This window comes from Peromyscus eremicus, chromosome 19 (genome assembly GCF_949786415.1).
Source record: "Peromyscus eremicus chromosome 19, PerEre_H2_v1, whole genome shotgun sequence".
NCBI lineage: Eukaryota > Metazoa > Chordata > Mammalia > Rodentia > Cricetidae > Peromyscus > Peromyscus eremicus.
Window position 1 is genome coordinate 53178973 of NC_081435.1, and position 26907 is coordinate 53205879.

Sequence of the window (26907 nt, forward strand, 5' to 3'; positions counted from 1 at the left end):
CAGGAGAGGACGCCAGATCTCATTACAGATGGTTGTGAGCCACCATGTGGTTGCTGGGAATTGAACTCAGGACCTCTGGCAGAGCAGCCAGTGCTCCTAATCACTGAGCCATCTCTGCAGCCCTCATCTATTTTTCTTACAAAAATGGAAAATAGCTAGAGAGATGACTCAGCGATTAAAAGCACATGCTACCCTTCAAGAAGACCCAAGTTCAGTTTCCAGCACCCACATTGGGCAGCTCATAGCTGCCTGAAACTCCAGCTTCAGGGGAATTCTATGCCTCTGGCCTTGGTAGGCAACTACACTCATGTACATATACTCACTCACAGACATATATACATATACATAATTAAAAATAATAAAAGTAGGTCTTTTTTAAAAATAGGAAAGCATATGCCATACACATAGGCCTTTTGACAGCTTGTCTATATTTTTTCATTCTAACAAGAAGTATGTTTCAGTATGATCAAAATATATTTGAATTTGAAAATTGTTGTAAATAATGAAAAATATAATAATGATGATAAAAGAAATTGTCAAAGAGTAAAGGAAAAGGAATCATGGTAATAGGCCAGAAAATGCACTTTGAAAAAACTTGTCTACAAGAGTATTCACCCAGCAAACTCAGCATCTAGGTACTTAACATGCACAGTGTGGAGCAGGCTATCACTCCTTATCTGAGTCACATGACTGGCTTCTTCCACCGCCCAGACCCAAGATGGGGCCTCCTCTTCCCAGCATTCATTGTTGGACACTATGTGGGAGGGAGCTACAAAAAAGATGACTACATTTGATAAAATTCCCTGTGAAAATGTGTTTCTGAGAACTTAACTTACTTTGTATGAGTCTTCAATAAATGAAAGTTGTTGTTTTTTTTAAAGTGGATTGCTTGAGTATATTCTATAATTTATCTGTTTTTTAAGGTGCCTATGTGACTTACATAGGGTATTGCTTCTAAAACGTCACTAGAAAGTGAGGTGTAAGAAAAAAAAGTAATGATAAGTATTGATTTAGGTTAAATTTAAGTTTCTGGGTTGGTAAAATATCTGAAGAATGAGAGAATTATATAAATAGTAATATATTCAGTTACTCTTTTTTTTTTACTGCAACTGTTGTCGTAACTTTCCAGCTTTCTGTTTAAGTCAGAACTTTTAATTGCCCCTGTTATTAAGCAGAGAGCCAGAACTATAAAGGATGGTTAGGGGACAAGATTTCAGTTTGCCTGACACTTTACACACAGTCCCACTGTAACAGTATCAGTTTGGGGTATAAAATAAAGAGCGGTAAATAATAGAACAAAGGGAAGCTTAAGAAAGCTAGAAAAACTTAAAATCCTGATTCATGTCTTAACAGGGTGGCTGCATTATATTTTGAAGTATTGTGACTACCCAAAACACCAGACACATCTACATTAAATGTAAGTGTGGTAAAGGCTTCATGGTGTAGGGCATGCCATAAAGAGACTTTTTATTTCTTGTTTGGACCATGCCTTTACCTCTCCTGATATCTTTTAGGGTGACTAGTGGTCCTTTAGGGATTAGGAGAAGGTAAAGGAGTTTCAGCATGAAGAACTTTAGATACAGAAAAGTGTAAACACAAGTTGACACTCTTTTATTGCCCACTCATTGTAAAAGAAAGAAAAATTAGAACAGAAAAATGAGTAATTCAGTCTGTAACATGTAAATAAGCAAAACCCAAAAATAGAAATAATTTACTTATAAATGTATAAATAGTTATCCAGATAATAAATAGGAGTAAAAAGTAACCACGTGGCGGTCTGTCTGCCTCACCAAATGTGTCTGTATGTTCATCACCACTTGCAGCTTACCTGTGCCGTTGTGGACAGACTACTCCGTGAAGGTGGTCAGAATCTGACAAAAGCCCATTTACCCTGAGTCAGTCATTTAGTTCAGTGTAAGTCAGTGGTTAAGCACCGGAATAAATTCACCCATGTCCAAGCTTTGGATTTTGTGGCCAGGTAATTTTTCCAAACTGAAACAGTGACCTATAAAGTGGCTAGAACTCAATTATCAAAGCTGTGATAGGAAAAAAAAAAAAAAATCACCCTCATGCTTGACACACTCAAAATGCCTAAATTATCATATCCATTGTTACCATTATTATTACAGTTCTTGAAATTTTATTAAATGGGCTAGAGAGTTGGCTCAGTGGATAAAGTACTTGCTGCGTAAGCATAAGGACCAGAGTTTGGATCCTCAGCTCCCATATAAACGGCAGGCATGCATAGAAGCTTGTCCATAGTCCCAAGCCCTTGAGAGACAGAAGCAGAGTCCCCAGAACAAGCGGGCTGACTAGCCATGTTGGTTATCTCTGGGTTTGAGGGAGAGACTCTGCCTCAATCTATGAGGTGAAGAGTGATCAAGGAAGACACCGAGCATCAACTTCTGGCCTCTGTACACATGCACACTCGTGCATGCACATCTCTACACAGGTGTGCACACAGACATGTAAACATGCCTATACTCACCACACATGTATATACACACACACACTCAAAAAAATCTGTTAAAGGAATTCAAACTGTCCTTTAAATTGGAGATTTGGACTAGATAGCACTTTGGGCCTTGACTGATCGGGTTTTGTGTATTAAGAGTCTGCCTACAGTTTCTTTAGGGGGAAAATAACAGTGGAGATGTGGGGGTGTAAACTATAATGTAGTCTATCCAGTGAAATATCAGTACACTCACATTAACAATATAAGCCAACACAGTGATCAAACTTACCTGCATCCAAAGTCTGGTTTTCTGACTTAGTAGTCCTTAGAATTTGGGTGAGCTTTTAAATCTCTCGGTGTTTCAAGTTCCTATGTACAAAAAAGGGGAGTGATATTATTACCTGCCTTGTTATGAAGAGTTCCTATGTATGAAAAAGGGGAGTGATGCCATTACCTGCTCTGTTCTGAAGAGTTCCTATGTATGTAAAAGGGGAGTGATGCCATTACCTGCTCTGTTATGAAGAGTTTCTATGTATGTAAAAAGGGGAGTGATGCCATTACCTGCCTTGTTATAAAGAGGATGTGAGTCTCCTAGAGCTGGTGATTTGATATTCTCAACAGAGCACTATGCAAAGTAGAATGCCAATCAACTTGAGTAGGAGAAGTTTGTTACTTTTTTTATTTGATTGTTTTGCTTTGTTCTGTTTGAGACCGTTTCCTTATGTAGCCTAAACTATCCTTAAACTCAGGATCCTGCTGTTTCAGCTTCTGTACTGGGATTACAGATATGTGCCACCATCCAAATATTTTACCTGTAGCCAAAAATAAATAGCTATGGTTTAAAAAAAAAATGTTTTTAAAGCACATGCTTGATGGCACACACTTTTAATCCTAGCACTTAGGAGGCAGGTACAATCAGATTTCTGAGTTCAAAGCCAGCCTGTGCTAATATCGTATTTCTAGTCTAGCTAGGATTATATACAGAGACCTTGTCTCAAAAAACTAATTTAAGTACATGTATTTCTTTGTGTGTAGGTAGGTGTGTGCCACAGTGCCGGAAGGTTAGAGGACAGTGTGCAGGAGTCTGTTTTCTCCTACCATGTGGATCCCAGGGATCAGACTTGGGTCATCAATCTTGGTGGCAAATACCCCTTCCCAAAGAGCCATCTCACCAGCCCCAGACTACATTCCTGGAAATTGTGTTGCCAAGATAGAAAATTCTCTAATGGCCTAATTTGCATAACTATATTTCTAACTACATTCAATTGTTTGATATCTCTAAAAGTATCTATTTTCTCCCCTTTTCTTGAATAGTTAAGAGAATTAGCAGTGCTGGAGATGGAATTTTTAAAATACAGTGATTTTTACTGGTTTATTGTACGTAAAAATAATCCCCCTTAATATAATCTCATTGCAGATGAAAGGTTTAAACTTTGCACAAGTCATTTTGGTAAGGAGAAATCATATTTTGTAGTAAGTGCCTTAATCTGAGTAGTGGCTGAGAATATGGCAACTGTATGGTGAAATACCTCAGAGCTGCTGCTTCTCCAGAGCTGAATCTGTGCCGCACCCAGGCTCTCTGATTGGGTATCTAAGTTGTACCAGTTGTAAAAAAACGGCACCAGTTCTAAAAGGTCATCCCTGCTGGACTATGTTGATTGTTAGTGTCAAGTGCTTACTGAGTTCCTGTTATAGCTACAGATAAAGAAGTGTCAGTGTTCTGGGGGGCACCGTAATAACAAAAGAAAGATGCAGGTAAAGACCAGAAAAAGACAAAGAAGACATGGTCAGTACTTAGAGAACATTACAGTACTTAATACAGTGGTCAAAATACCACCTGTCGAGTCCAGACACCTCAGCCGTATGACTTGAAACAGATGTTTAATTTCCTCTTCTGTGACACACCTGTAATCCCAGCACTCAGGATGCTGAGGCAGGATTATCACAATTTTGAGGCTGGCCTGGGCTGAATGAGTTCCAGGTCAGCCAAACTACAAAGTAAGACCCTGTCTCAATAACTCAGAAGTATATAGAGGTAGATATCTTTTATAAATTGTGTTATCTGAATTAAAAGTAGGTTGTGTATATGAAAATACTTTGAAAATCATGAAAATATTATACAAAGATAAATGATAACATGAGTATTTTCTCTCAGAAAGCCTAAGTATGCATAAGACTATTTACAAAGTGCCAAAAAGTGAGTGCTACCGGAGCTGGAGAGGTGGTTCAGCAATTCAAAGTGAGCCCTGCTCTTTCAAAGGACCTGAGTTTGGTTCTCAGCATCCGTGTTAGGTGGCTCATAACTTCCTCTCACTCTAGCTTCAGAGGATCCAGTACCTTATTGTGGTCTCCATGCGTATCTGCACACATCCAAAAATAAAAATAAATCTTTAAAATTTTTGAAATATTAGCAATTTTTTTTAATGTTGTAGCATTTCAAGGTGTATGTTACAATGTTAGAAAGCTATAATACTGGTTGATAAGACTTGAGCAGGGGCCGTGGTGGTGCACGCCTTTAATCCCAGCACTCGGGAGGCAGAGGCAGGTGGATCTCTGTGAGTTCGAGGCCAGCCTGGTCTCCAAAGCGAGTTCCAGGAAAGGCGCAAAGCTACACAGAGAAATGCTGTCTCGAAAAACCAAAAAAAAAAAAAAAAAAAAAACTTGAGCAGGAATCTGAATTGAAGATACTCTTGACATGGGTTAAGATTTAACGAGCTAAAACTTCAGTGCAGTCATGGAGCTTAAAAACAAGTTTGTCATAGGTGGGTATGGTGGTGCACACCTTTAATCCCAGCACTCGGGAGGCAGAAGTAAATAGGTTTCTGTGGTTCAAGGCTAACCAGGGCTACAGAGAGACTGTATCAAATAAAGAAGTTTGTCTTGCTCTACAAATAGTAGAGGCTGGTGGAAAAAAGTTACATTTTGAACACTTGCTAAAAATACAACTTGTATTCTTTAAAAGTATAATTTAGTGGATCAGAATATTCCCAAAGTTGTGCATAGGTCATGTGCCTGACTGCTCATTTTCATTACTGGGAAGTGAGAGCCATGCCCACTTACATGTCTCTCTAACCTAGCCTTTGACCACTATAAATGTACCTTCTGTCTTAGGAACTTGCCAATTCTAGATGTTTCATATAATTGGAAACATGGGAGCCAGAGAGATGACGCAGCAGTAAGACTTGCATCTCTTGCAGAGGACCAAGTTCAGTTCCCAGCATTCATAACAGACAGCTCACAAATGGCTGTGACTCTAGTTCCAGGAGATCTGATGCCCTCTTCTGGACTCCATGGTTTCTGGCATTCACACATGCACACATACACACCCGCACTGTCTTGGTTTACTTGCTATTGCTGTGATAAAACAGCATGATGAAAGGCTGCTTGAGTTTATTTTGGCCTACGTGTTCTGATCACAGTGCGTCATGAAAGGAAGTCAAGGCATGAACTCCAGGTAGGGCCTGGAGGTAAGAACTAAAGCAGAGGCCATGGAGGAGCACTGCTTCATGGCGCCTTCCACATGGCTTGCTCAGTTTGCTTTTTATATAACTCAGGACAAGGATGCCGAGGGGTGGCACCACCCACAGTGGGCCAGGCCCACTAACACCAATTACTAATTTTAAAAAATCCCACAGATTGCCTGAAGGCCAATCTTATGGTGAAGATATTTTCTAAATTAAGATTCCCTCTTTCCAAATGACCCTAGCTTGTGTGTCAAGTTGGCAGAAAACTAACTATACATTCAGACACACATCCACATAATTTAAAAGAAATCTTTTTTAATGGAACCATTCTGCATATAACCTTTTCTCTCTGACTTCTTTCACTGAATATGTGCTTAATTTAATCCATGTTATAGCATGTTATCAGAACTTTTTATTTTAAGAATGGTTAATATTTAATTAAATGAATAAACGACATTTTGCTTATCTCATCTCATGGTTATTAAGTTATTTTCACTTTGAGGGTAATATGAATAATGCTTCTATAAGTTTTTGAATACAGTTTTGTGTGGACAAGTTTTAGTTCTCTTTTGTGAATACCCAGCAGTAGGATTGCTGGACATAAGGTAATTTTGTGTTTAATTTTTTGAGGAACTTGTAGACTCTTTGCAAAATTCTTGTATAATACTGTATTATATTACCAGGACAAGTGAATGAGCATCTCGATTTCTCCTCATTGTTGTTACTGCCCGTCTTTTGATTACAGCTGTCCTAGTAAGACTGAAATGGTATCTTACCACAGTTTTGATTTGTTAATGGTAAATGATGTTAAACATGGTGAATTGTGTTTGCTTATTAACCTGTTAAATATTTACCAAGTTTCTTTGCTGTACCCTAGCCTCATGAAGGGACAGATTAGGAAAGAAGTCCCTAGGTAGCATCCTCATTACCCCTTTCTACTCCACAGTATACTGTTAACTGGGCCTTTCTTCTATCAGTTAGAATGTATTTCAGACAGTAGCTTGGTGGTATTATAAAATATGGAATTTAAATGAAGACCATTTCCAAAATAATACAAAGTTCAGATCAACTTTTGATTATTGATTGTATCTGTAATTGGATGTTTCTTAGATATGCCTCCATAAGCCTGAAGAAAAGAAGTCATTATTACAGTATATATCTGTAAACGTTGAAATGCATTTAGAGCTGACATCTCTCCTTTCCCCACCCCCAGGGTTGTTATATTATGCAGGGCATGGTTATGAAAACTTTGGGAACAGTTTTATGGTCCCGGTTGATGCTCCAAATCCATATAGGTCTGAAAATTGCCTGTGCGTTCAAAACATACTGAAATTAATGCAAGAAAAGGAAACTGGACTCAATGTGTTCCTGCTGGATATGTGTCGGAAAAGGTACAATTTCTAATCTCTGTAAAGCTATTGTTGGGATCAAATATCAGCCTTAACAAATTCCACCCAAGGCAGTTCTGTAAGACGCTAAGAACCAGTGGGAATTATGAGTTTCTGAAAGCAGACTTGATGAAAATATATTTTTAGTATGGGTATCTAATTATTTTAACTTACTTTCTGTTTGCTGTAGAAGGGACTAAAAGATATGTTATATATTTGCACCATAAAGCATTGGCTCTCTAGATGCGTATACATGTTGCTAACAGTCACTGCCATTTTTCTCTAGGAATTAACAAGTCACACCCATGGATTTAGAGCATGTAGTCATCAGTCTGTCTTGTCTTACAAATGTACAAAGTAGTTGGGTAGATTCTGGAAGTCTTAAATCTACTTGTCTGGCTTTGTATTCCCAAGAATCACAACCAATGATTATTCCTCTCTGATTTTTTGCTTACCAGTCAGAATTCAGTGAGGGAGTTCAGATACAACTTCATTTTTAAAGCTAACAAAAAGCCAGGTGTGAACTGGCTTTAATCCCAGCACTCAGGAGGCAGAAGCAGGCAAATCTCTGTGAGTTCAAGGCTAGCCTGGTCTACACAGCAAGTTCCAAGCCAGCCAGAGCTGCATAGTGATACCCTGCCTGGAAAAAAAATCTAAAAGCCAGGTATAGCAGTATTCTAGGGTTCGGGAGAGTGAGAGTGGGAGGATCTTGAGTTTGAGGCTAGTCCACACTACCTAGGAAGATCCTAGCTTTAAAAAAAAAGCTTAACAACAGATGGGATGACTATTTACTGTCTTCATAACGTAGGAACCTGGGTTGCTTTTGGTTTGTATGTAGCTGGCTAAGTAAAAGAAGTTGATCTGTCATTTTATGTGTACTAAAAATAGCAGCATGTTTTTCATTGAAGAACAGTGTAATTTCTCATACTTGTTTCTGCCCTTTTCTCCTTCCCATGCATATAAATAGAAATGACTATGATGATACCATTCCAATCTTGGATGCACTGAAAGTCACTGCCAATATTGTGTTTGGATATGCCACGTAAGAAAACTTTGTATTCAGTTTTCTTTATTCTTGTATGTCTTTGTTTTCATTGTAGATTAGAGACAGAAATATCCATGTAGAGACATGTAGGCATAAGTTTTCCCTCTTGATGTGCTTGATAGAAAGCTTCAGCTGTGCACCTCGGTCTCAGTACCTTCTTACTAAGCCACAGAACCTTTCACTTTTGCCTAAAGTTCAGTTCTAGTTGGGAAGCCATTGAAGGGCAGATGAAAGAGGGAAGCTTATCTGTGGGTGTGGGCACCCCACTAGCAAACACTGGCTCTCCTTTTTCTTGGTGACTTTTCTATTGGATAGTGACAAATTATGAGCATATATATTTGTGGGGTACAAGATGCTACCATGTACACAGCATGGACTGATTGTATGAAGCCCGTTAGTATTCCAGTTACCTTTCACACCCATTTACTTGCCCTGTCTCAGAGAAAGAAGCATTATGCCCTGACTAGCATCTCCCTCCCACCCACCCCCCTTCCCAGCCTCTGATGACCGCCATTCTGCCTTTGGTGTTCTTGGTTGTGTGTTCAGGTTTGTTGGTGAACACGTGGGTTTGTTGTTCTGTGCCTGGCTTATCTCACCCTTTCTCTTGGTGTTTTTAAGGTGCCAAGGAGCAGAAGCTTTTGAAATCCAGCATTCTGGATTGGCAAATGGGATTTTTATGAAATTTTTAAAAGATAGATTATTAGAAGACAAGAAAATTACTGTGTTACTGGATGAAGTTGCAGAAGGTAAAGTTTTAATGAGAGCAATCCACTCAGAAAAAGCCCAGCGGTGGAGAGAAACCCACTCGGGGTTCTTTGCTCGGTGGTTATTCTCATCAGTACTGTATTCTCACCAGTACTGTGTGGGTTTGGAATTACCCTGTGCTTTAGAAAACAGTTTTTGGCTTCATGCTCAGCAACACTGATGCTCTCGGTTCTTCTCTTTCCTTGCTGTCTTGGCGAATCTCATGAGCAGTGATGAGATGGAGTTCAGTTCTCAGAGCTCTGCTTTATGTCCAGCCTGTACCTTGCTGCTGCCCAGTCTAGTTAGGGAAACTAAAAGTGCAGTGAGCAGTCTATGAAAGTAAGGCATCTTCCTCTACACCTTATCTTTCAGAAATGTTGACACCCTGCTAGAAGAAAGCCAACCTCATTATTTCTTTGATGAATTAGATGTTTCCAGGTCCTGCTTTACGTATATGGCCTTATAGATCCTATCTTCCATCTCCTATTGTCCCCTTCCCTGTCTGCTCACACAGTGCTGTAGCTCACACAAGGCTTAATCTATACCTGTTAAATACGTAGGTTACAGTGTGGTTGAACTTGTTTTGTTAGATTTTTGGATTTGGTGTTTTTGTTTTTTGAAACAAGGTCTCACTGTGTAGCCCAGGCTAGCCTCTAACCTCACAATTTGTCTGTCCTAGCCTTTTTTATTATCTTTATTTTTAGTTAATTTTGTTCATAAGTATAGCTGTCTTGTCTGCATATATGTCTATACTCCATGTGCATGCCTGGACCCTGAGAAGGCTAGAAGAGGACATTGGATCCCCTGGGACTGGAGTTACAGATGGTTGTGAGTTCCCATGTGGGTGCTGGGAGTCGAACCTGGGTCCTCTGTAAGAGCAGCCAACTACTAAGCCATCTCTCCAGCCCCTGCCTCAGATTATTTAGTACTGTGTTTTGCAGTATATTTTTTGATGAACTTATGTAAACCACATCAGAAAGAAGGTACACCCTTTGCAAACCCTAAAAACTGAAATTTCATAGATCTTACAGAGTTGACAGGTTGTGTTTTAGGTGTGTTTTAAGGCTCTGTTTTGCTCACTGTGTAGCGCAGGCTGACCTCAGATGCTCAGCAGTCCCCCGCCTTAGTCTACTGAATACACACAGCTCAGATAGCACATTGAGAATAAAATATTTTGCTAACAGCTGTTGATCATGTTTTTTTTTTCACAAGCTCCAGCGCGTGCGCGCGCACACACACACACACACACACACACACACACGTGACTTAATCACTTAGCATAACCTGTCAGGTTTTTAGACTTTCTCCTGCCTGCTTCAGCCAGAGAAGTTCTGCTTTTATCTGTTTTACATATTGAGTTTCCTCTTAAGCCTTCATATGAAAACATTCTGCTTCTTCGAATTTAAAGCCCTTGGATTATTTCAGTTACCTTCAAACTGAAGTGTGTGAAGATGCCCCAGACTCTCTTTGGCTGTTTTAAGTTTCTTTTATGGGAGGCAGGTAGCCTAAGCTGTCCTGAAACAACAGTTGTGTTGATCAACCACAGCCTCCCAAGTGTCTGTATGAGGGGCGTGAGCCCTCATGCTTTGGCCAATTGCATTTTTAAAGTATATTTAAAACTGGAAGTGGAGCCCATTGGTAAAGCACTTACCCAAAGTATATTTTACCTATTTTAAAATTTAATCAACACATGCTTATTTACCTCTGATGGTTACCAAGTTGTCTTTTGCTATGAGTGTATTTGAACTTCTTAAGAAGTTTGCTGTTGTTTCAGACCTGGCATACCTCCACAATTAAAACTGCCCAGACAAGAGTAGACTAGAGTAAAACATGTAGTTCAGTGTTAGACATACTGTTCATATCATGAGTAATAGCCAACCAACTGTAAAAATAAGTAACCTTTGATGAAATCATAATAGTTTAATGTAGCATGATAGTCTTAGTCTCCTTTCTCATTGCTGTAATAAAATATTGTAACAAAAGCAACTTAAGAAAGAAAGGGTTGTCACAGCTCCAGGTTACATCCATCATTACAAGGAAGTCGAGATGCTAGGGACTTGAAGCAATTAGTCACATTTCATCCACAGTCAACAAAAAAAAGCAGTATATTAATGCGTGCACTCTGCTGCTCACTACCTCCACTCATGCCGTCCAGGATGCCTGCCCAGAGAATGATGGTCTTCCTGCCTCACTCCACATAATCAAGATAGCTCCTCCAACAGGCCAGCCTGACCTCCCTTCCCCAGTGAGGCTTCCTTTCCTGGGTCATTCTAGAATAAGTCAAGTTAACAGTTGTAAATGATTACCTCAGTAGTGAAGAACAGAAGTAATTATAAGAAATTGCTCTGAAGTCAAGCTTAATGGCTTCACACCTTTAATTCCAGCACTTAGGTGGCAGAGGCAGGCAGATCTCTGTGATTTCTAGGCCAGCCTGGTCTACAGAATGAGTTCCAGAACAGCCAGGGATACATAGCAAGACCCTGTCTGGGGAAAAAAAAAAAAAAAGTCATCCAACTTTGAAATACAACTTCCTGTTCCTCCCCTTTTAGCTTCTGAAATAGTTAATTTTAAAAGTATGATGGAAAATATTTGAAGAGCATAAGTTATTGAAGGGGAAAAATTACCTTGTCAATTTCAACTGTACAAATGAAACAAAATGTGAAATGAAATAAATTGCTTGCTTTTATAAGGCTACAGTGTTTAGTCATAGCCTAGTCCTGTATTTTTTACTTTTCAGAACAACCTTATTATCAATGGATGTTCAATGTAAATCTGAGACTTTGCCAATAACCTGCATGTAATAACTATGAATGTCCTCTATTTTCTTTTCTTTCTTTCTTTTTTTTTTTTTTTTTTTTTTTTGTCCAAGACAGGGTTTCTCTGTACAGCCCTAACTGCTCTGGAGCTCACGCTGTAGACCAAGCTGGCCTCAAACTCTGAGATCCACCTGCCTCTGCCTCCCATGTGCTGTGATTAAAGGTGTGTGCCATCATACCCAGCTATCATCCTAATTTTATCATTTCTTCCTTTTTCTTGTTATAGTTTCATAGAATTTTTATGTGTTCTCCAAAATTATGTCTTTGTATTTAGGTTATTTTTAGCTTTAAAAATAAAAAGACGCCTTTAATCCCAGCACTCGGGAGGCAGAGCCAGGCGGATCTCTGTGAGTTCAAGGCCAGCCTGGGCTACCAAGTGAGTCCCAGGAAAGGCGCAAAGCTACACAGAGAAACCCTGTCTCGAAAAACCAAAAAAAAATAAAAAATAAAAAATAAAAAGATATTGTGCTCCATGTAATCTCCTAGGTCTTGAATTTCTTCAGTTCTAACATTGAGCCATACTGTTGAATGACTGCAGCACTAATAAAATTCCATCAGGGAATGCTATGGTTTTTTTCAGCTACTGTCCTATGCATGGACATTTGAATTCTTTGGTATTTTTGTTACTGTGAGCAGTGCTATTCTCACATTCTCACACATGTACCCTGAAGTGTACACCAAGAGTCTCTTGGAGTTATAAACCTGTGATTTGGAGTTGCTGGGTCATAGTGTATGCCAGTGTTCAGTTGTGAGAGATGATATTAAACTTTTGTAAAAGGTCTGTCTGTACCCACTCCCCACCAACACTGTGCAAGAGACAGTGTGAATCTGAACTCCCTCCATCACTTGATAGATCAGAGTTTTCTGGCTTTGCCTATCTCATGATGTTAAATAATATCTCAGGTGGCCTTGCTTTTTTTCCCTAATCATTAGTGATGTTGAATATCTGTTCATATTTTAATTGTCATGCAAATCCACCTAAGTGAAAATGTATTCATGTTTTCCTCATACTTTTTTAACTTACTTTATCTGTATGAGTGTTTTGCTCACATGTGTGTCTGTGCACCACATGTCTGGTACACACGGAGATCAGAATAGAGCATTGGATCACCTGGAACTGGAATTATGGATGGTTGTGAGCTGCCATGTGGGTGCTTGGAACCGAGCCTGGGTCCACGAACAAGTGCTCTTAGCCACTGTTCTGTCTCTCCAGCCTTTGTCGTGTTTTGATTATGTTGTTTTTGCTTTACTCATTGATTGAGAAGAATGTTGTGTGATTTTGTGGTACTAAATTGCACCTCTTAAGACACTGAGTACAAATAGTAGTTTTTGAAGGAACCGTTGTTTTGTTTCTGATTTAAAAGGAATGCACATACAGAATAATACAAGTTTTTAATATTCTTTGTGAGGTTAAGAAAGCTCTTTTCTATGCTGATTTTTTTGAGAATTAAAATGTTGAATATATTTAATAGTTTTTCTTCAGCTACGAAGAAAATAATGTGATGCTTCCATTCTTCTAATCTCTCAGTATGATTGATTATATTCAGCTAAGATGAGTGGATTTTATTGGCACATTTTAAATGTAGCCTGATTTACTATGCCAGCATTTTGCATAGAATTTTTACATCTCATTGCAAATATTAATTATGCATTTAAATGTTCATTAAAAATGTTGAGTAGAAAAAGAATTTTCATGTCTATATTCATATGAGAGATGAGCCTGTATTTTTACTTTCTCATACTATTTGTTTTGAGTTTTGGTATCAATGTTACGTTGGTTTTGTAAAATGGATTGGAGCTTTCAGTGGTTAATTGTATGTTAACTTGACTGGGCCTCAGTGCCAAGACATTTAGTCAAACATTGTTCAGGTTGTTTCTCGATGGTTGATCCATTCATTATTCTAGATGGGATTAATGTTTAGATTGACGGGCATTCATTAAGCAGGTTATACTGTGATGTGTTTGGGCCTCATCCATTGGTTGGAAGAGGAATAAAGATGTCACCCAAACAAGGATTTCTGCCAGAAGAAATCAGACTATAACTATTTGCTGTCTCAGAAAAACAGTAACTAATAACTAGGAAGCACACTTTCAGGTCAGTGTTTTTGTGGGTCTGCTCACCTCACTGCTTCTTCCTCATGCTTGGTACACAGTAGGCACTGAATAAATGTTTGTTAACAGGTGATATTGACACTACAACCTGACTTACTGGGAAATGCTTAACCTGAATTTGTCTGTTTGTTTGTTTGGACATGGTTTCTCTATATTATCGGCTATCCTGAATCTGGCTACATAGACCAGCCTAGCCTCAGATCACAGAGATCCTCCTGCCTCTGCCTCCGGAGCACCAGGATTAAAGGTGTTCTCCACCATTCCTGGCCTGAATATTTTAGACAAAAGAATCAGTCTTTAAAAAATGTTTACTCTCTTGTCTTTCAGATATGGGGAAATGTCACCTTACCAAGGGCAAACAAGCTCTAGAGATTCGAAGCAGCTTGTCTGAAAAAAGAGCACTTACTGATCCAATCCAGGGGACAGCTTGCTCCGCAGAGTCCCTAGTACGGAATCTACAGTGGGCTAAGGCGCATGGTATGCTCCAGTCTGTTTCTTCTGAGAGCTTTCTATCATAAACTTACTATTTATTTTGTTTTTGGTTTGTTCATTTTGCTTTGCTTTTTGAAACAGGGTCTCACTATGTAGCCCTGCCTGGCTGGAACTCACTATGTGTACCAGGCTGGCCTCAAACTCACAGAGATCCATTTACTTCTGTTTCCTGGGTGCCGAGATTAAAGGTGTGTGTCACCATGCCCAGGTATAAACTTATTTTTAAAATCATAAGTCTTTTTTTAGCCTGACTGAAGAGTTTTCTCCTGAGTTTTACAGTGAAATTGGGTGGGGTAGGTGGCAGATAGTGGTGTGTGCCTGTACCCCAGCACTTGAAAGGCTGGGGCAGGAAGATCATGAGTTCATGGCCAGTCTAGGTCCATGACAAGATGCTACCTCAAAAGTAAGTGTTCACTGGGTGGCAGTGGCGCATGCCTTTAATTCCAGCACTCGGGAAGCAGAGCCAGGCGGATCTCTGTGAGTTCAAAGCCAGCCTGGTCTACAGAGCAAGATCCAGAACAGGCACCAAAACTACACAGAGAAAGCGTATCTTGAAAAACAAAAACAAAACAAAAAGTAAGTGTTCACCTAGTAGGCAAGTCCAAAATATTTCAGTTGTATATATTATATTGGTTTATGCTAAAAATACCAAATTATCTAGTTTATTATTTTACTATTACTATTTTACTATTTACTATTGAAGACAAATTGTATTTGTTTTTGTTTGTGTCTTTTGAGAAAGGCCTCATTATGTAGCCTAGGCTGGCCTAGAACTCCAAAACTTAAATAATCATGTTTAATTCTGTTCGGAAAGTGAGTTAAATTTTTATTTATGTGGGATGCAGGCAAGCCTTTGACTTCTCCATACTGTGACTTCTGAAATGTAGAGTTGTCCGGAGCCAGCAGGTCTGGATTCTGCCGTGCGCTCAGCTCTGTCCCCTAGGGTTGTAGGTATCCCCCCAGTTCTCCTGTGCAGACAGCCGCTCCCAGCTGTGATTGTCCTGCGATCCGTGACACTTGGTAGGGAAGAGTGGTAAAGACAGAGAAGATGAGGAGAAATGAGATCTGCACCTTGATGGCCTTCTGGTGTTTTTACATGGTGTAGGAAAAACAAGCTTCAAGTCCTGCCTGGAGGAAAGGATTGTCTGTGAACTTCCCCAAGCATCTCCTCTGAGTCTTTTTTCATAAAAAAGACTGAAGAATAATGTATTTCTTGAACTTCTTTTTAAAAAATCTTTGTAATGCTTTGTTCTCTTAAGTTGTAATTTTTGGCAAATTATCATGTTAGAGCACATTAAAGGGTAAAGTGCTATAAATCCATCATCTTCTAGATAATTGCACAAATAATTAAAATTGAATTTCTTTCCCACATATATATGTATATGTATTTTGTGTATATGTATATATACACACACACACATATACAACACTGTGTGTGTGTGTGTGTGTGTGTGTGTGTGTGTGTGTGTGTGTGTGTACAGAACAAAACTACAGTGGTAAAGATGAACATTAAGGGATAGGGCAGAGCTCAGTAGTTACGTTTTTGCCTGGCATACATGAGTCCTCAGGTTAGGGTCCTAGCACCACACCACAAAATGAAAATTCAGTTAGCTCGACAGAAAACAACCTTTCATCAGACAATACCAAACTGGATATGGTGGTGCACAGCTGAAGTCCAGCCTTGCAAGCCGGAGGCAGGAAGGAGGGTTGAAAGTTAAAGGTTAGCCTGGGCTAGTTAGGGAGTTCCAGGTCAGTCTGGGCTACCCAGAACTTATCACCCTATCTCAAAAACCAGAGAGAAATATTTTATTTTTCGATCCCACACACTCAAAAAATAATTGTTTTAGTGTATTTGTATTTTGTGTCAGTTACAAACGGTATGGTGCATATGTAAGTGCCATCTAATAGCTCCTCCAACGATCCTGAAGCAGTAAATATATGAAATATGGGCTAATAGAAAAATATCAAGCCAGGTGGTGGTGGCGCACTCCTTTAATCCCAGCATTCAGGAGGCAGAGACATGTGGATTTCTGTGAGTTCAAGGCCAGCCTGGTCTACAGAGCTAGTTCCAGGACAGCCAAGGCTATACAAAGAAACCCTGTCTTGGAAAAAAAATGAAGAAGAAAAATAAAAATATCAAAACCAAAAAATACTGAAGTTATTCAGGAGTAGCTGAATGACTAGTTACCAAATTATCATAGACACTTGGTGACAATATATTTTGTAAAATTCTTGTTTTGGTAAGAGGTTTTAGCGTAATAGTAGAGAGCTTATGTAAAATGCGCAAGACCCTGGGCTTTACCCTTCACACTGTGGAGAAACCTCAGGTGACTGTCCAGGCAGCTGGCTGTTTCTGTCAACTCACATTTTTTTTTTTTTTTTTTTTGGAAGCTGCTTGCGTGCACTTCCTGTTTTTATTTTTGTTAGGTAATATTATTTCCTTCTTGGGTCTCTGAGGGAGTTAAAGGTTAGTTAGTTATAGTTATAGTTTTCCTTGTTAAGAATTTCAGAAAAGAAACTCACTAAAAAGTAAGTGTATAAATTTGAAAGACGTTATAAGATAGTTCTGTTAATAATATAAATTAAGATAGAAATTGAATCAGGTACATTTTGGACTTAGCAAAATAGGATAGATAATTGAATTATTTTTTCTGAATTTGTCAAATGCATATGGACTAAACATTGTTTAGGTATTTATTGCTTGTATATATGGTATATAATTATTGTACTTTTGTATATAGTTTTTCTTATATTATAGCCTTTTTCCTTTTTTCTTTTTATTAAAATAGAAAAGGAAATATGGTGATATTTTATTTGTACTGAAATGTGATTTTATTTGTATGTTAATAAATAAAGTTGCCTGGGGATCAGAGCTAATAGCAAGTGTAGAAGTAACCAACCGTCTTATTAAATAAGAAACACAGAACCAATGCAAAGAAGAAAGCCAAGAGGTCAGAGCTAAGAGCTAAAACCTTACCCTTCCTCCTACAGTGGTCCTACCTCTCCGAACCAGAGCTACTTTCTGTGTTAAAGTCTTTATATAAAGTTTCTGTTCTGCCTTCTCATTGGTTGTAAACTCAATCACATGACCGCCTCGTCACGGCCTGTCTGTATAGACCTCCAGGTTTTCCATGATTGGTATTGAGATTAAAGGCATGTGTATCCAATACTGGCTGTATCCCTGAACACACAGAGACTTACCTAGCTCTGCCTACCAAGTGTTGGGATTACAAGCGTATGCCACCACTGCCCTGCTTTCCTATGGCTTGCTAATAGCTCTGACCCCCAGGCAACTTTATTTATTAACATACAAATAACATTTTAATACAAATAAAATACCACCATAAGCAAGCCATAGCAGAAGCTGGGCGGTGGTGGTGCACGCCTTTAGTCCCAGCACCTGGGAGGCAGAGCTAGGTAGATCTCTGTGTGTTCAAGGACACAGCCAGCATGGAGACACACGCCTTTAATCTCAATACCAACCATAGAAGACCTGGAGGTCTGTACAGACAGGCAGTGACGAGGTCATGTGGTTGGGTTTACAACCAATGAGAAGGCATAACAGAAAATCAATAAAAAGACAGACACACAGGAAGTAGGTCTCTTTCTGAGAGGAAGGACAGCAGCAGCAGCGAAGGGTAAGCTCAGCTCTCAGCTACTGCTCTGACCTCTTGGGCTTTTAACTCTGCAATTGGCTCTGTGTTTCTTACTTAATAAGACTGTTCATCTACACCACACCACACAAATTCTTGTCGTAAAGATTGAGTCATCAATAAAAATCTATGTATATTTTTATTACCACTAGAAAAACCGTATATGCAGATGGCAAAAGTTTGGCTTTTGGTCTAATTGTGTGTATATGTTTCAGCAGTAACATTATATAATATTTTTAAGCAAAAGTTCTAACCATATACTGCCCCATGCAGATATTTGCTATCTATCAGAAAATTTACTAAGCACTCTTTAAATGATATTTATATATGTTGTTTCTATTGTTCTTTTCCAGAACTTCCAGAAAGTATGTGCCTTAAATTTCAATGTGGTGTTCATATTCAATTAGGATTTGCCGCAGAGTTCTCAAATGTCATGATAATCTACACAAGTATAGTCCACAAACCACCTGAGATAATAATGTGTGATGCCTATGTTACTGATTTCCCTCTTGTAAGTCTCGTTTCTTTTATTTAAAATAGAATAATATGTTCTCATTTATTAAAGACTAAACTTTGAGATGAGGCTATAGCTTAGGGACAGATGTGTAAGGCCCTACGTTCTAGCCCCAGCACCAAAAGAAAAAAGAAGTCACTTAAATAATAAATTAAAATTCAATGATAAGTGTAAAGGAAGTCTATGTGCTTCTTCATGCTTACTTGTGTGACACTGATCATAGTGTTTAATACCTGCTACAATACCTTAAGTTTTGTCAATTCAGAAGTATCCAAAGTTCACTCAGGAAGGATGTCTGCAGTACCTTATCCTCTAATAGGATTTTAAATGTGAGAGGAATGGAATATTATATATACAAGGTGTGTGTGTGTGTGTGTGTGTGTATAAATGTCATGAATAACTTTATTTACTTATTTATTTGTTTATGTTTGGTTTTTAGAGACAGGGTTTCTCTGAGTAGCTCTGGCTGTCCTGAAACTCACTTTGTTCCACCTGCCTGTGCCTCCCAATGCTGGGATTAAAGACATGGGTCACCACTGCCCTACTGAGTAACTTTATTTTAAAAACTTGAGTCCAGTATAAGTGTTTATTACAACATAAAATTTACTGCTGGAGCTAATGAGAGAACAGTATCTATGAAGATATTTTATGTTATAGACAATGTTATAACTTCCATTGATTACATCATTAACATTCGCTGATTTGTGTTTTTTTATAGGACCTAGACATTGATCCAAAACATGCAAATAAGGGGACTCCTGAAGAAACGGGCAGTTATTTAGTGTCAAGAGAGCTCCCCAAGCATTGCCTCTACACTAGACTCAGTTCACTCCAAAAACTGAAGGTCACTACTTTTCCTGTTTATAGCAACAGTGAGAAAGCCGTGCAGCTGCACCTGAGTGGGGCGTAGGCTGTAGATGAGCCGCTTCACTGGGATGTTAAATTGGAGCAACAGTAACCAGTCTGCAGTGGGTCTTCTCAGGGTCCCTGACACTGGCCGTGGGACCTCTGTCTTCTGTGCTGTTGAGAAGTTAGGTACATAGTGGATATGCGATACATTTTTGAATCATGATTTCTTTATTGTCGCTTTCTACAAAACATAGAGCAAATTAAAATTGGAATTGCTTTTTATTCCATTTCTTGCTGACTGACAAGTAAGAAACTGGTTCTGTACAGTTAAGTTTTCTAATATAAGCATATCCTTACAAAAAAAATTTTCACTTTTTTTCTTAGCTACATGGTTACAATGTAGTAAAAATTAGGCAAAGGAATGGACAATTGTTATGCAGACAAGAGACTATTATTATTTGTTAATATCTAGTTTACTTCAACTCTCATTATCTGATTGAGTTCCTATCTAATAATATGGTAAAACAACTAGGGCTTTTAATGTCCTTGTAAAGTAGATGATTTTGACATCAAAGGACCCTGTTTCTGGTTCTGGGGAAGGGTGAAATTCCAGTATCACTGCATGGAAAATGCCTCTCACGGTGCATCAGAAATGGAAAATCTCTGAAACTCTGTTAGCAGATAGATAGTAAATGAAGCAGCCTGCCTGTTGGCTCTAGGGATGTTGGAAAGGAACCTCAGAGAGGGAGCTGAGTGGGGGGGCTTTGTTGTGGGGTAAGGAAGTGGTACTTTAAGGGTTCCACAGTTAATAAACATGATAAACCTCTTTTCATTTTTAGGAACATCTGATCTTCACAGTGTGTTTATCGTATCAGTATTCGGGACTGGAAGACACTGTGGAGGAGAAGCAGGAAGTGAATGTTGGGAAGCCTCTTATTGCCAAGTTAGACATGCATCGAGGACTGGGCAGAAAGACTTGCTTTCAAGCTTGTCGTGTGCCCGATGAGCCTTATCACAGCGCCACGCCTGCCTCAGGGGGAGCAGGGCATTTTCACTCCTCTCAGGACTCATTCCATGACGTGTACCATTCACATCTGGCTAATTCAGACAGTGACATGCCACCAGACAGGTGTCACTGCAGCCGGACTCCACATACCTTTGTTTCAAGTTACCCCACCCACCATTACTCCTGCCAGTTTGGGAGAAGTAACGTGCCGGTAGAGACAACTGATGAGATGCCGTTCAGTTTTTCTGACAGGCTGATGATTTCTGAAAACTGACCTCACGTTTGTGAAAACTAGAGTAATTACAGTACTTTCACATGAAATATCACATACTATGAGGTATGGTGGAAAGGCAAAGGTATATGTACAGAAAGAAAACTGGCAACAGGCTCTTATAGCAGGCTCTCAGGAGTGTGAGGGACCAGAGTTACGTTATTTAAGCTGGGTGGTGGCGGTGGTGGCAACACTTTTAATCCCAGCACTCAGGAGTCAGGGGAGTGGATCTCGGAGTGTGAGGCCAGCCTGGTCTACAGACTGAGTTCCAGGAAAGCCAGGGCTACACAGAAACCCTGTCTTGAAAGATCAAAAAAAGGAAAAGAAAAGAAAAGAAAAGAATTACATTATTTAACCAGACTGTCTCTTGCTTTTGTCTCATTTTAAGACTTTGTGAATTAATTTGTTCTAAAAGAGTAAAGAATGGGGCCTGTGAATATAGCTCAATGGTACAATGTTCAGCTGATATGTGGAAGGCCCTGGGCTTAATCATCATTACTGGAAGGGAAGATGAATTATTAGAGTGTATATGTATGTGTACCAAATATTTTCATTTTGACCACTCAGAAAAGCAGCAAGAATGGCATTGCTATAGATTGAATTATATTGTTGGCACCAAAAAAAGAACCCTTTCTTTTTTCAGAGTTCTTTTATGTGTATGTGTGGGGGCCTGAATATATACGTGTTGTCATGGAGACTAGACGAGGGCTTCAGATCCCCAGAACTAGAATTACAGACAGGTGCGAGCCACTTACTGTGAATGCTGGGAACTGAACCTGTGTCCTCTGCAAGAATAGCAAGTGCTCACCGGGCGGCGGTGGCACACACCTTTACTCCCAGCACTTGGGAAGCACAGGCCCGCGGATCTCTGTAGCATGGTCTACAAATCGAGTTCCAGGACAGCCAAGGCTACATGGAGAAACCCGGTTTCAAGAAAAAAACAAAAATAAAAAAAGACTAGCAAGTGCTCTTAATCACTAAGCTATCGTTCCAGCCCCAGAAAGAATCTTTTTGATCACCAGGCTTAACAACTTCCTTTTATCAATGGGAAAATAGATCGAGGCAAACTGTCTTGCATTGAAGTCTCAGTTCTAGGCTCAAATTTCTATTCCAGTGGTTTCCTACTCCACACTGCCTTCCCTGCAGGTTCTCAGATAGGAATTGTTTGTGTACATAAGGAGAGAGGTGGGTGGGGAGAAAGAGCTCTTTGTAACCCTGAGAACTGCTTATGATTTTGTGATTACAGGATTTTGCTTCAAGTGTTAGTCAAGAGGCTTGTATATAAATTTTATGTGGAACAGACTGAAATTTCTTGTTCATAAGTTCATGAAAACGAGGAAGTGGTAAAATGTTTGTGTTTAAAGCTACAGTAGAGGTTAAGAGTAGAGATTAGACTGGATAGTTCTGATGGCTGCTGAATTTTCCAATCATTGAAAGTGGCTCCTTGTTTCCTTGTTTAACTTCAAAAGCTACAGGAGATAATAGCCTTATCATTTCTCTTTGACCTACAAGCAGACTTAAAAGCAACTTGAAATAACAAGATAACTGGTAACAAAAAGATTAGTAATCACAAGAGTCCAGACAAAGAAAATCCTTCAAGCTGATGCCATCACTGTTCAGTTCTGACAGACATTAAAATTAGCATCACCTTACTTTGCAAGATCTTCCTAAAATAGAAAACATGTCCCACTGTTCTTTCAAGCCCAAAGCATCACAGCAAAACTGCAAACCAGTATCTGTTGTACATACAAACACCAAATCATTAATAAAATACTGCCAAACTAAATCTAGCAATATATAAACCTTATCAAGTAAGATCCCACGAACTCAAAGTTGGTTTAATGTCCAAAAATCAATTAGGCTAATAGGCAGTTGAGTTTTTCTTTTCATAGTAGTTATGTTCTAGAAAGTCACTGTACACACCACCTTGGATTTGACTTTACAGAGAGAAAAATGAGGTTCAGAAGTATTCGGTGAGGCTGCCCCACTAAGGGACCGTAGTTGGAATTCACTTCCTGTCCAGCTTGCCCCATAGCATAACGTACTGACCTGCTTTACCCCATCTCCATCCTTTTATCAACTGAAAGAGCTAAAGCAAGAAGAGAGAGCATTGCCCTGTTAGACCTCAGCTGGAAACACGAGTACTGGATGGCTCCAAGTTTTCACTCGTCTACACATGTCTACACATTTTTTGGGGGGTGGTTATAGCAAATCAGTAAGGACCCAAATACATGATCGTGTGTGTCCATCTGATAAGTAGAAAAAAAAATCACTAAAACCTAACATCCTTTTGTGATAACAAACTGAGCATAAAGGAGGCCTTTAACCTGAAAAAATATTTAAAGGTAATAGATTGCTGAATTCGGAGCAGGAATAAGGCAGTGTTCTGATGTATTCCTGTAATCCTAGCTGTTAGGAGGTTGAGGCAGGATTATTGTAAAGTTGATGCCAACCTGAAATACATAGTACCAAAGAAGTCAGGAATACATAAGGAGTCTTTGTCTCCCAAAAAAAAGTTTTAAAAGGAAAAGAAAATAAGTAAATACTGTAAGATGTTCACTCACGGTTCTGTTCAACATTGTGCTTAAAGTTCTAACCAGGGCTTGAAAAATAAAAGCCATCTGTACTGGAAAATCAGCAAGGGCATAGAATCACACTCCAGCAGCTTTCGTTGGCAGACATTGCATGGTGCTGGCATTTCTACCATCCTAAGGTCTCCTTTACAGCTCGGCCTTCGCCTTCACGTCCCGTGCAGTTCTATGGCTGTGATAAAACACCATGACCAAAGGCAGCTTGGGGAGGAAAGGTGGTATTTCAGCTTACAACTCTCAGCTTATCCTCCATCACTGAGGGAAGTCACTAATGCAGAAGCCATGGGCGAGTGCTGCTTGCTGGCTTGCTCAGCCTGCTGCCTTAAAGCAGCCAGGGCCAGCAGCCCAGGGGTGGCACTGCCCACAGTGAGCTGGGCCCTCCCATATTAATCATAGTCAAGAAAACGCACCACAGGCCTTATAGGCCAATCTGATGGGGGCATTTTCTCAATGGGGGTTCCTCTTCCAAAATGACCAGTTTGTGTCAAGCTAACAGAAAAACAGCCAGCACATGGACATTTCCCTCCTCGTCTTTTTTTTTTTTTTTTTAATTATTTATTATGTATACAATGTTCTGCCTGCATGTATGCCTGCAGGCCAGAAGAGGACACTAGATCTCGTTATTGATGGTTGTGAGCCACCATGTGGTTGCTGGGAATTGAACTCAGGACCTCTAGAAGAACAGCCAGTGCTCTTAACCTCTGAGCCATCTCTCCAGCCCATCCCTCCTCGTCTTAAAAGTGTGTGACCTTTCAAGTCTTTGGCTTGAGCATGAAGCATCCAGGTAGCCTTGTCAGTAAGTCACAAATTCTTGCCAAGTTCAACAAACTCAGTCACTAGGCAAGAGCTTAGGTAATTCATACGTACATGGACACAAGTTTAACAAGCGAATGAAATCTGAGTATCTTTTACTTTTGAGGGTTTTTCTTAAACAGCCTAATAAATGTAAATTGTGTTGTTTGAACTTCCACTGATCGGAATATTATCATTTTAGCCGCCAGCTGAGAGCAAAGAGAAGACTGGGGTTGGAGTCCCAGTCCCCACATGGCAGCTCACAGCCCTGTCATCCAGTTCCAAGGAGTCTAATGACAACACTAGACACACATGGGCATGCACAGGCATGCAGGCAGCCACCCACACGTAAATTAATTCCAGAATTGATAGATCCCACTCTGTCTTTAACCCATTTCTCAAGTTAACCCCAACTTTTTTTCTTTTTACTTCTTTATTGACTCTTTGGGGGTTTTACATGTGCCCCAATTCTGTTCACCTCCTGGTCCCCCCATATCCTCCCCTCATTCCTGCCACGTTCCCCCACATAAGGAAACAAAGTATGCAAGCAAGCCAGCAAAAGCAAGAGCCAAAACAAAACAAAAAAAAAACAAACCACTTCAATAGAAAAATCTCTGCTTCTCCTTTTCTGCTTCTCCAACACCTCTCCGTTCGTTCTGGTGGCGCTGGAGGCTTCAGTGTGCCATCTAGTACACCTCTTTGTCCCATCAGCTTTACTGGCAAGTGTTCAAACAATGAGTCACTGGTCTGGTTCAAGGCCTCTGGTTTCTGGTACACCATCCTCACTGGACCCTCACAGGAACTCCTCTGGGATATCCCATGGCTGCCACAAGTCTTGGAGATCTTGCAGGTATCGTTCCACAGGACCAGTCCCTTCACCAGCTCCAGCAGGTCCTAGATGGGGTAGATGCTAGGGTGGGCCAACCCAAGGCCCAGCTGTGGGCCTTGATGGTAGCCAAGCTGGTCAGTCCAGACCCCTGGGGCCACCCACCTCAGGTAAGGGGGTGGAGTCAGCTCCCCTATGTGCATGCACTTAGGGTCAGTTCACCCTGGCCTGTGGTGAGGGGTGGTAATCTCAACATTTTAATTCATATTTTGATACTATAAGTTGTATCCAGGTCTAACTAAAGAATATTTTAAATTTTTTACATCCAACCACTACATGACATATTTCTCATACGGACAAACTATTAGTACAGAAAAATACACCTGAAGCATGAGAATGATGTGTAAGTGTGCATACTGTCTTGTCCAACTTGGCAGCAGTGAAAATACTTGAGTGCCCCAGACACAAGTTCTGGCTTTACTCATGAAGAGGCTTCATTTCTCCTGGGTAGTGACTGCTCTCCTCTCTGTACAGTCGCAGATGGCGGGCTAACATCAGAAGGCCTAAGGTCCTTCACAGAGTTGGCAGTGCTAAATGAAACTATCCCTATGAAATGCCACTGTTGGGGCGGGTGGGGCGCCTCCCACCGACAATACTGACAATTCAGCATTCAGGCTGAAACAAGGTTGCAGGCCAGCCTGAGCTGCATGGTTGAGTTTCAGAAGCCTATGCTCTAGAGAGTGAGATTCATCTCAAACAAAACTAAAAACCACCAGTCTTTTCAAAGGGATCAAATTTGATGTTCTCAGAACCAAACCTATACAAGTAGTAGAGTGTATTATTGAAGTCCGGAAAGGGTGTTCATAAGATTGGGAATGTACAGCGAAAATAAGTTGCACAGGCTGGAGGGAAGGCTGAGAGCCCTGGCTGCACTTCCAAAGGACCCAGTTCGAATCTCAGTACCCACAGGTTGACTCACAGCTGTCTGGAACTCGAGTTCCACAGGATCTGATGCCCTTTTCTGGCCTCCGAAGGCACTAGGCATGCACAGACATACATGCATGTAAAACACCCATACACATACATTTTAAAGCCAGACGTAGGGATGCACGCCTTTAATCCCAGCACGCAGGGGGCAGAGGCAGGTGGATCTGAGTCTGAGGCCAGCCTAATCTACATAGTGAGCTCTAGGACAGCCAGGACTAGACACAGAAACCTTGTCTCAAAAAGACAAAAATAAGTAAATGAAATTAATTGATTAATTAAAAAAAACCAAGAATCAGTTACAATTGAATTTCATTCACTCCAAAATCACTTTGTAAAAACAAAAATGCAGATTTAACATGACCAGTTATTAATGTATTAAGTATTCTGAGTACCAACCCAGAATAGCATAACAGTTTATCTGCATTGTGATTATATTTTTGTTTGCTTGGCTATGTTTTCCAAAGTGTATATACTGAACAACTGTTGTGTAACTTTAAAATATAGATGAACGCAATTATGTAAAGATGCCCAATTTTGATAAGTTTCTTCTGAAGACATGTTTTTATCTTCTGTAAACATGCTCTTACATGTAAGTACTGGTGCAGCATGCATATTTTCGTGTCATGCATTACAGAGGTGTTTGTTTCTTTTTTTTTTTTTTAAGATTTATTTATTTATTGTGTATACAGCATATGTGACTGCAGGTCAGAAGAGGGCACCAGATCTCATTACAGGTGGTTGTGAGGCACCATGTGGTTGCTGGGAATTGAACTCAGGACCTCTGGAAGAGCAGTCGGTGCTCTTAACCTCTGAGCCATCTCTCCAGCCCCGAGGTGTTTGTTTCTAATTCATGTTACAATATGAGTAAAGCTGGGCTGAGGGTATAGCTCAGTCAGGGGTGG

General features: G+C 39.9%; 1 protein-coding gene across 2 annotated transcripts in view; it reads left to right on the plus strand.

The window, feature by feature from the left end:
* The window catches only part of Malt1 (MALT1 paracaspase), a 54650-nt gene extending 32533 nt beyond the window's left edge, over positions 1–22117 (plus strand). For both annotated transcript variants that reach the window (XM_059245980.1, XM_059245981.1), the window contains 7 exons: positions 7133–7310; positions 8275–8349; positions 8971–9098; positions 14352–14501; positions 18523–18680; positions 19402–19527; positions 20372–22117. In XM_059245980.1, coding sequence (XP_059101963.1) covers positions 7133–7310; positions 8275–8349; positions 8971–9098; positions 14352–14501; positions 18523–18680; positions 19402–19527; positions 20372–20812 — 1256 coding nt within the window. In that variant the 3' untranslated portion in view covers positions 20813–22117. The remainder of the gene's footprint in view (positions 1–7132; positions 7311–8274; positions 8350–8970; positions 9099–14351; positions 14502–18522; positions 18681–19401; positions 19528–20371) is intronic.
* Positions 22118–26907: the final 4790 nt, after the last annotated feature.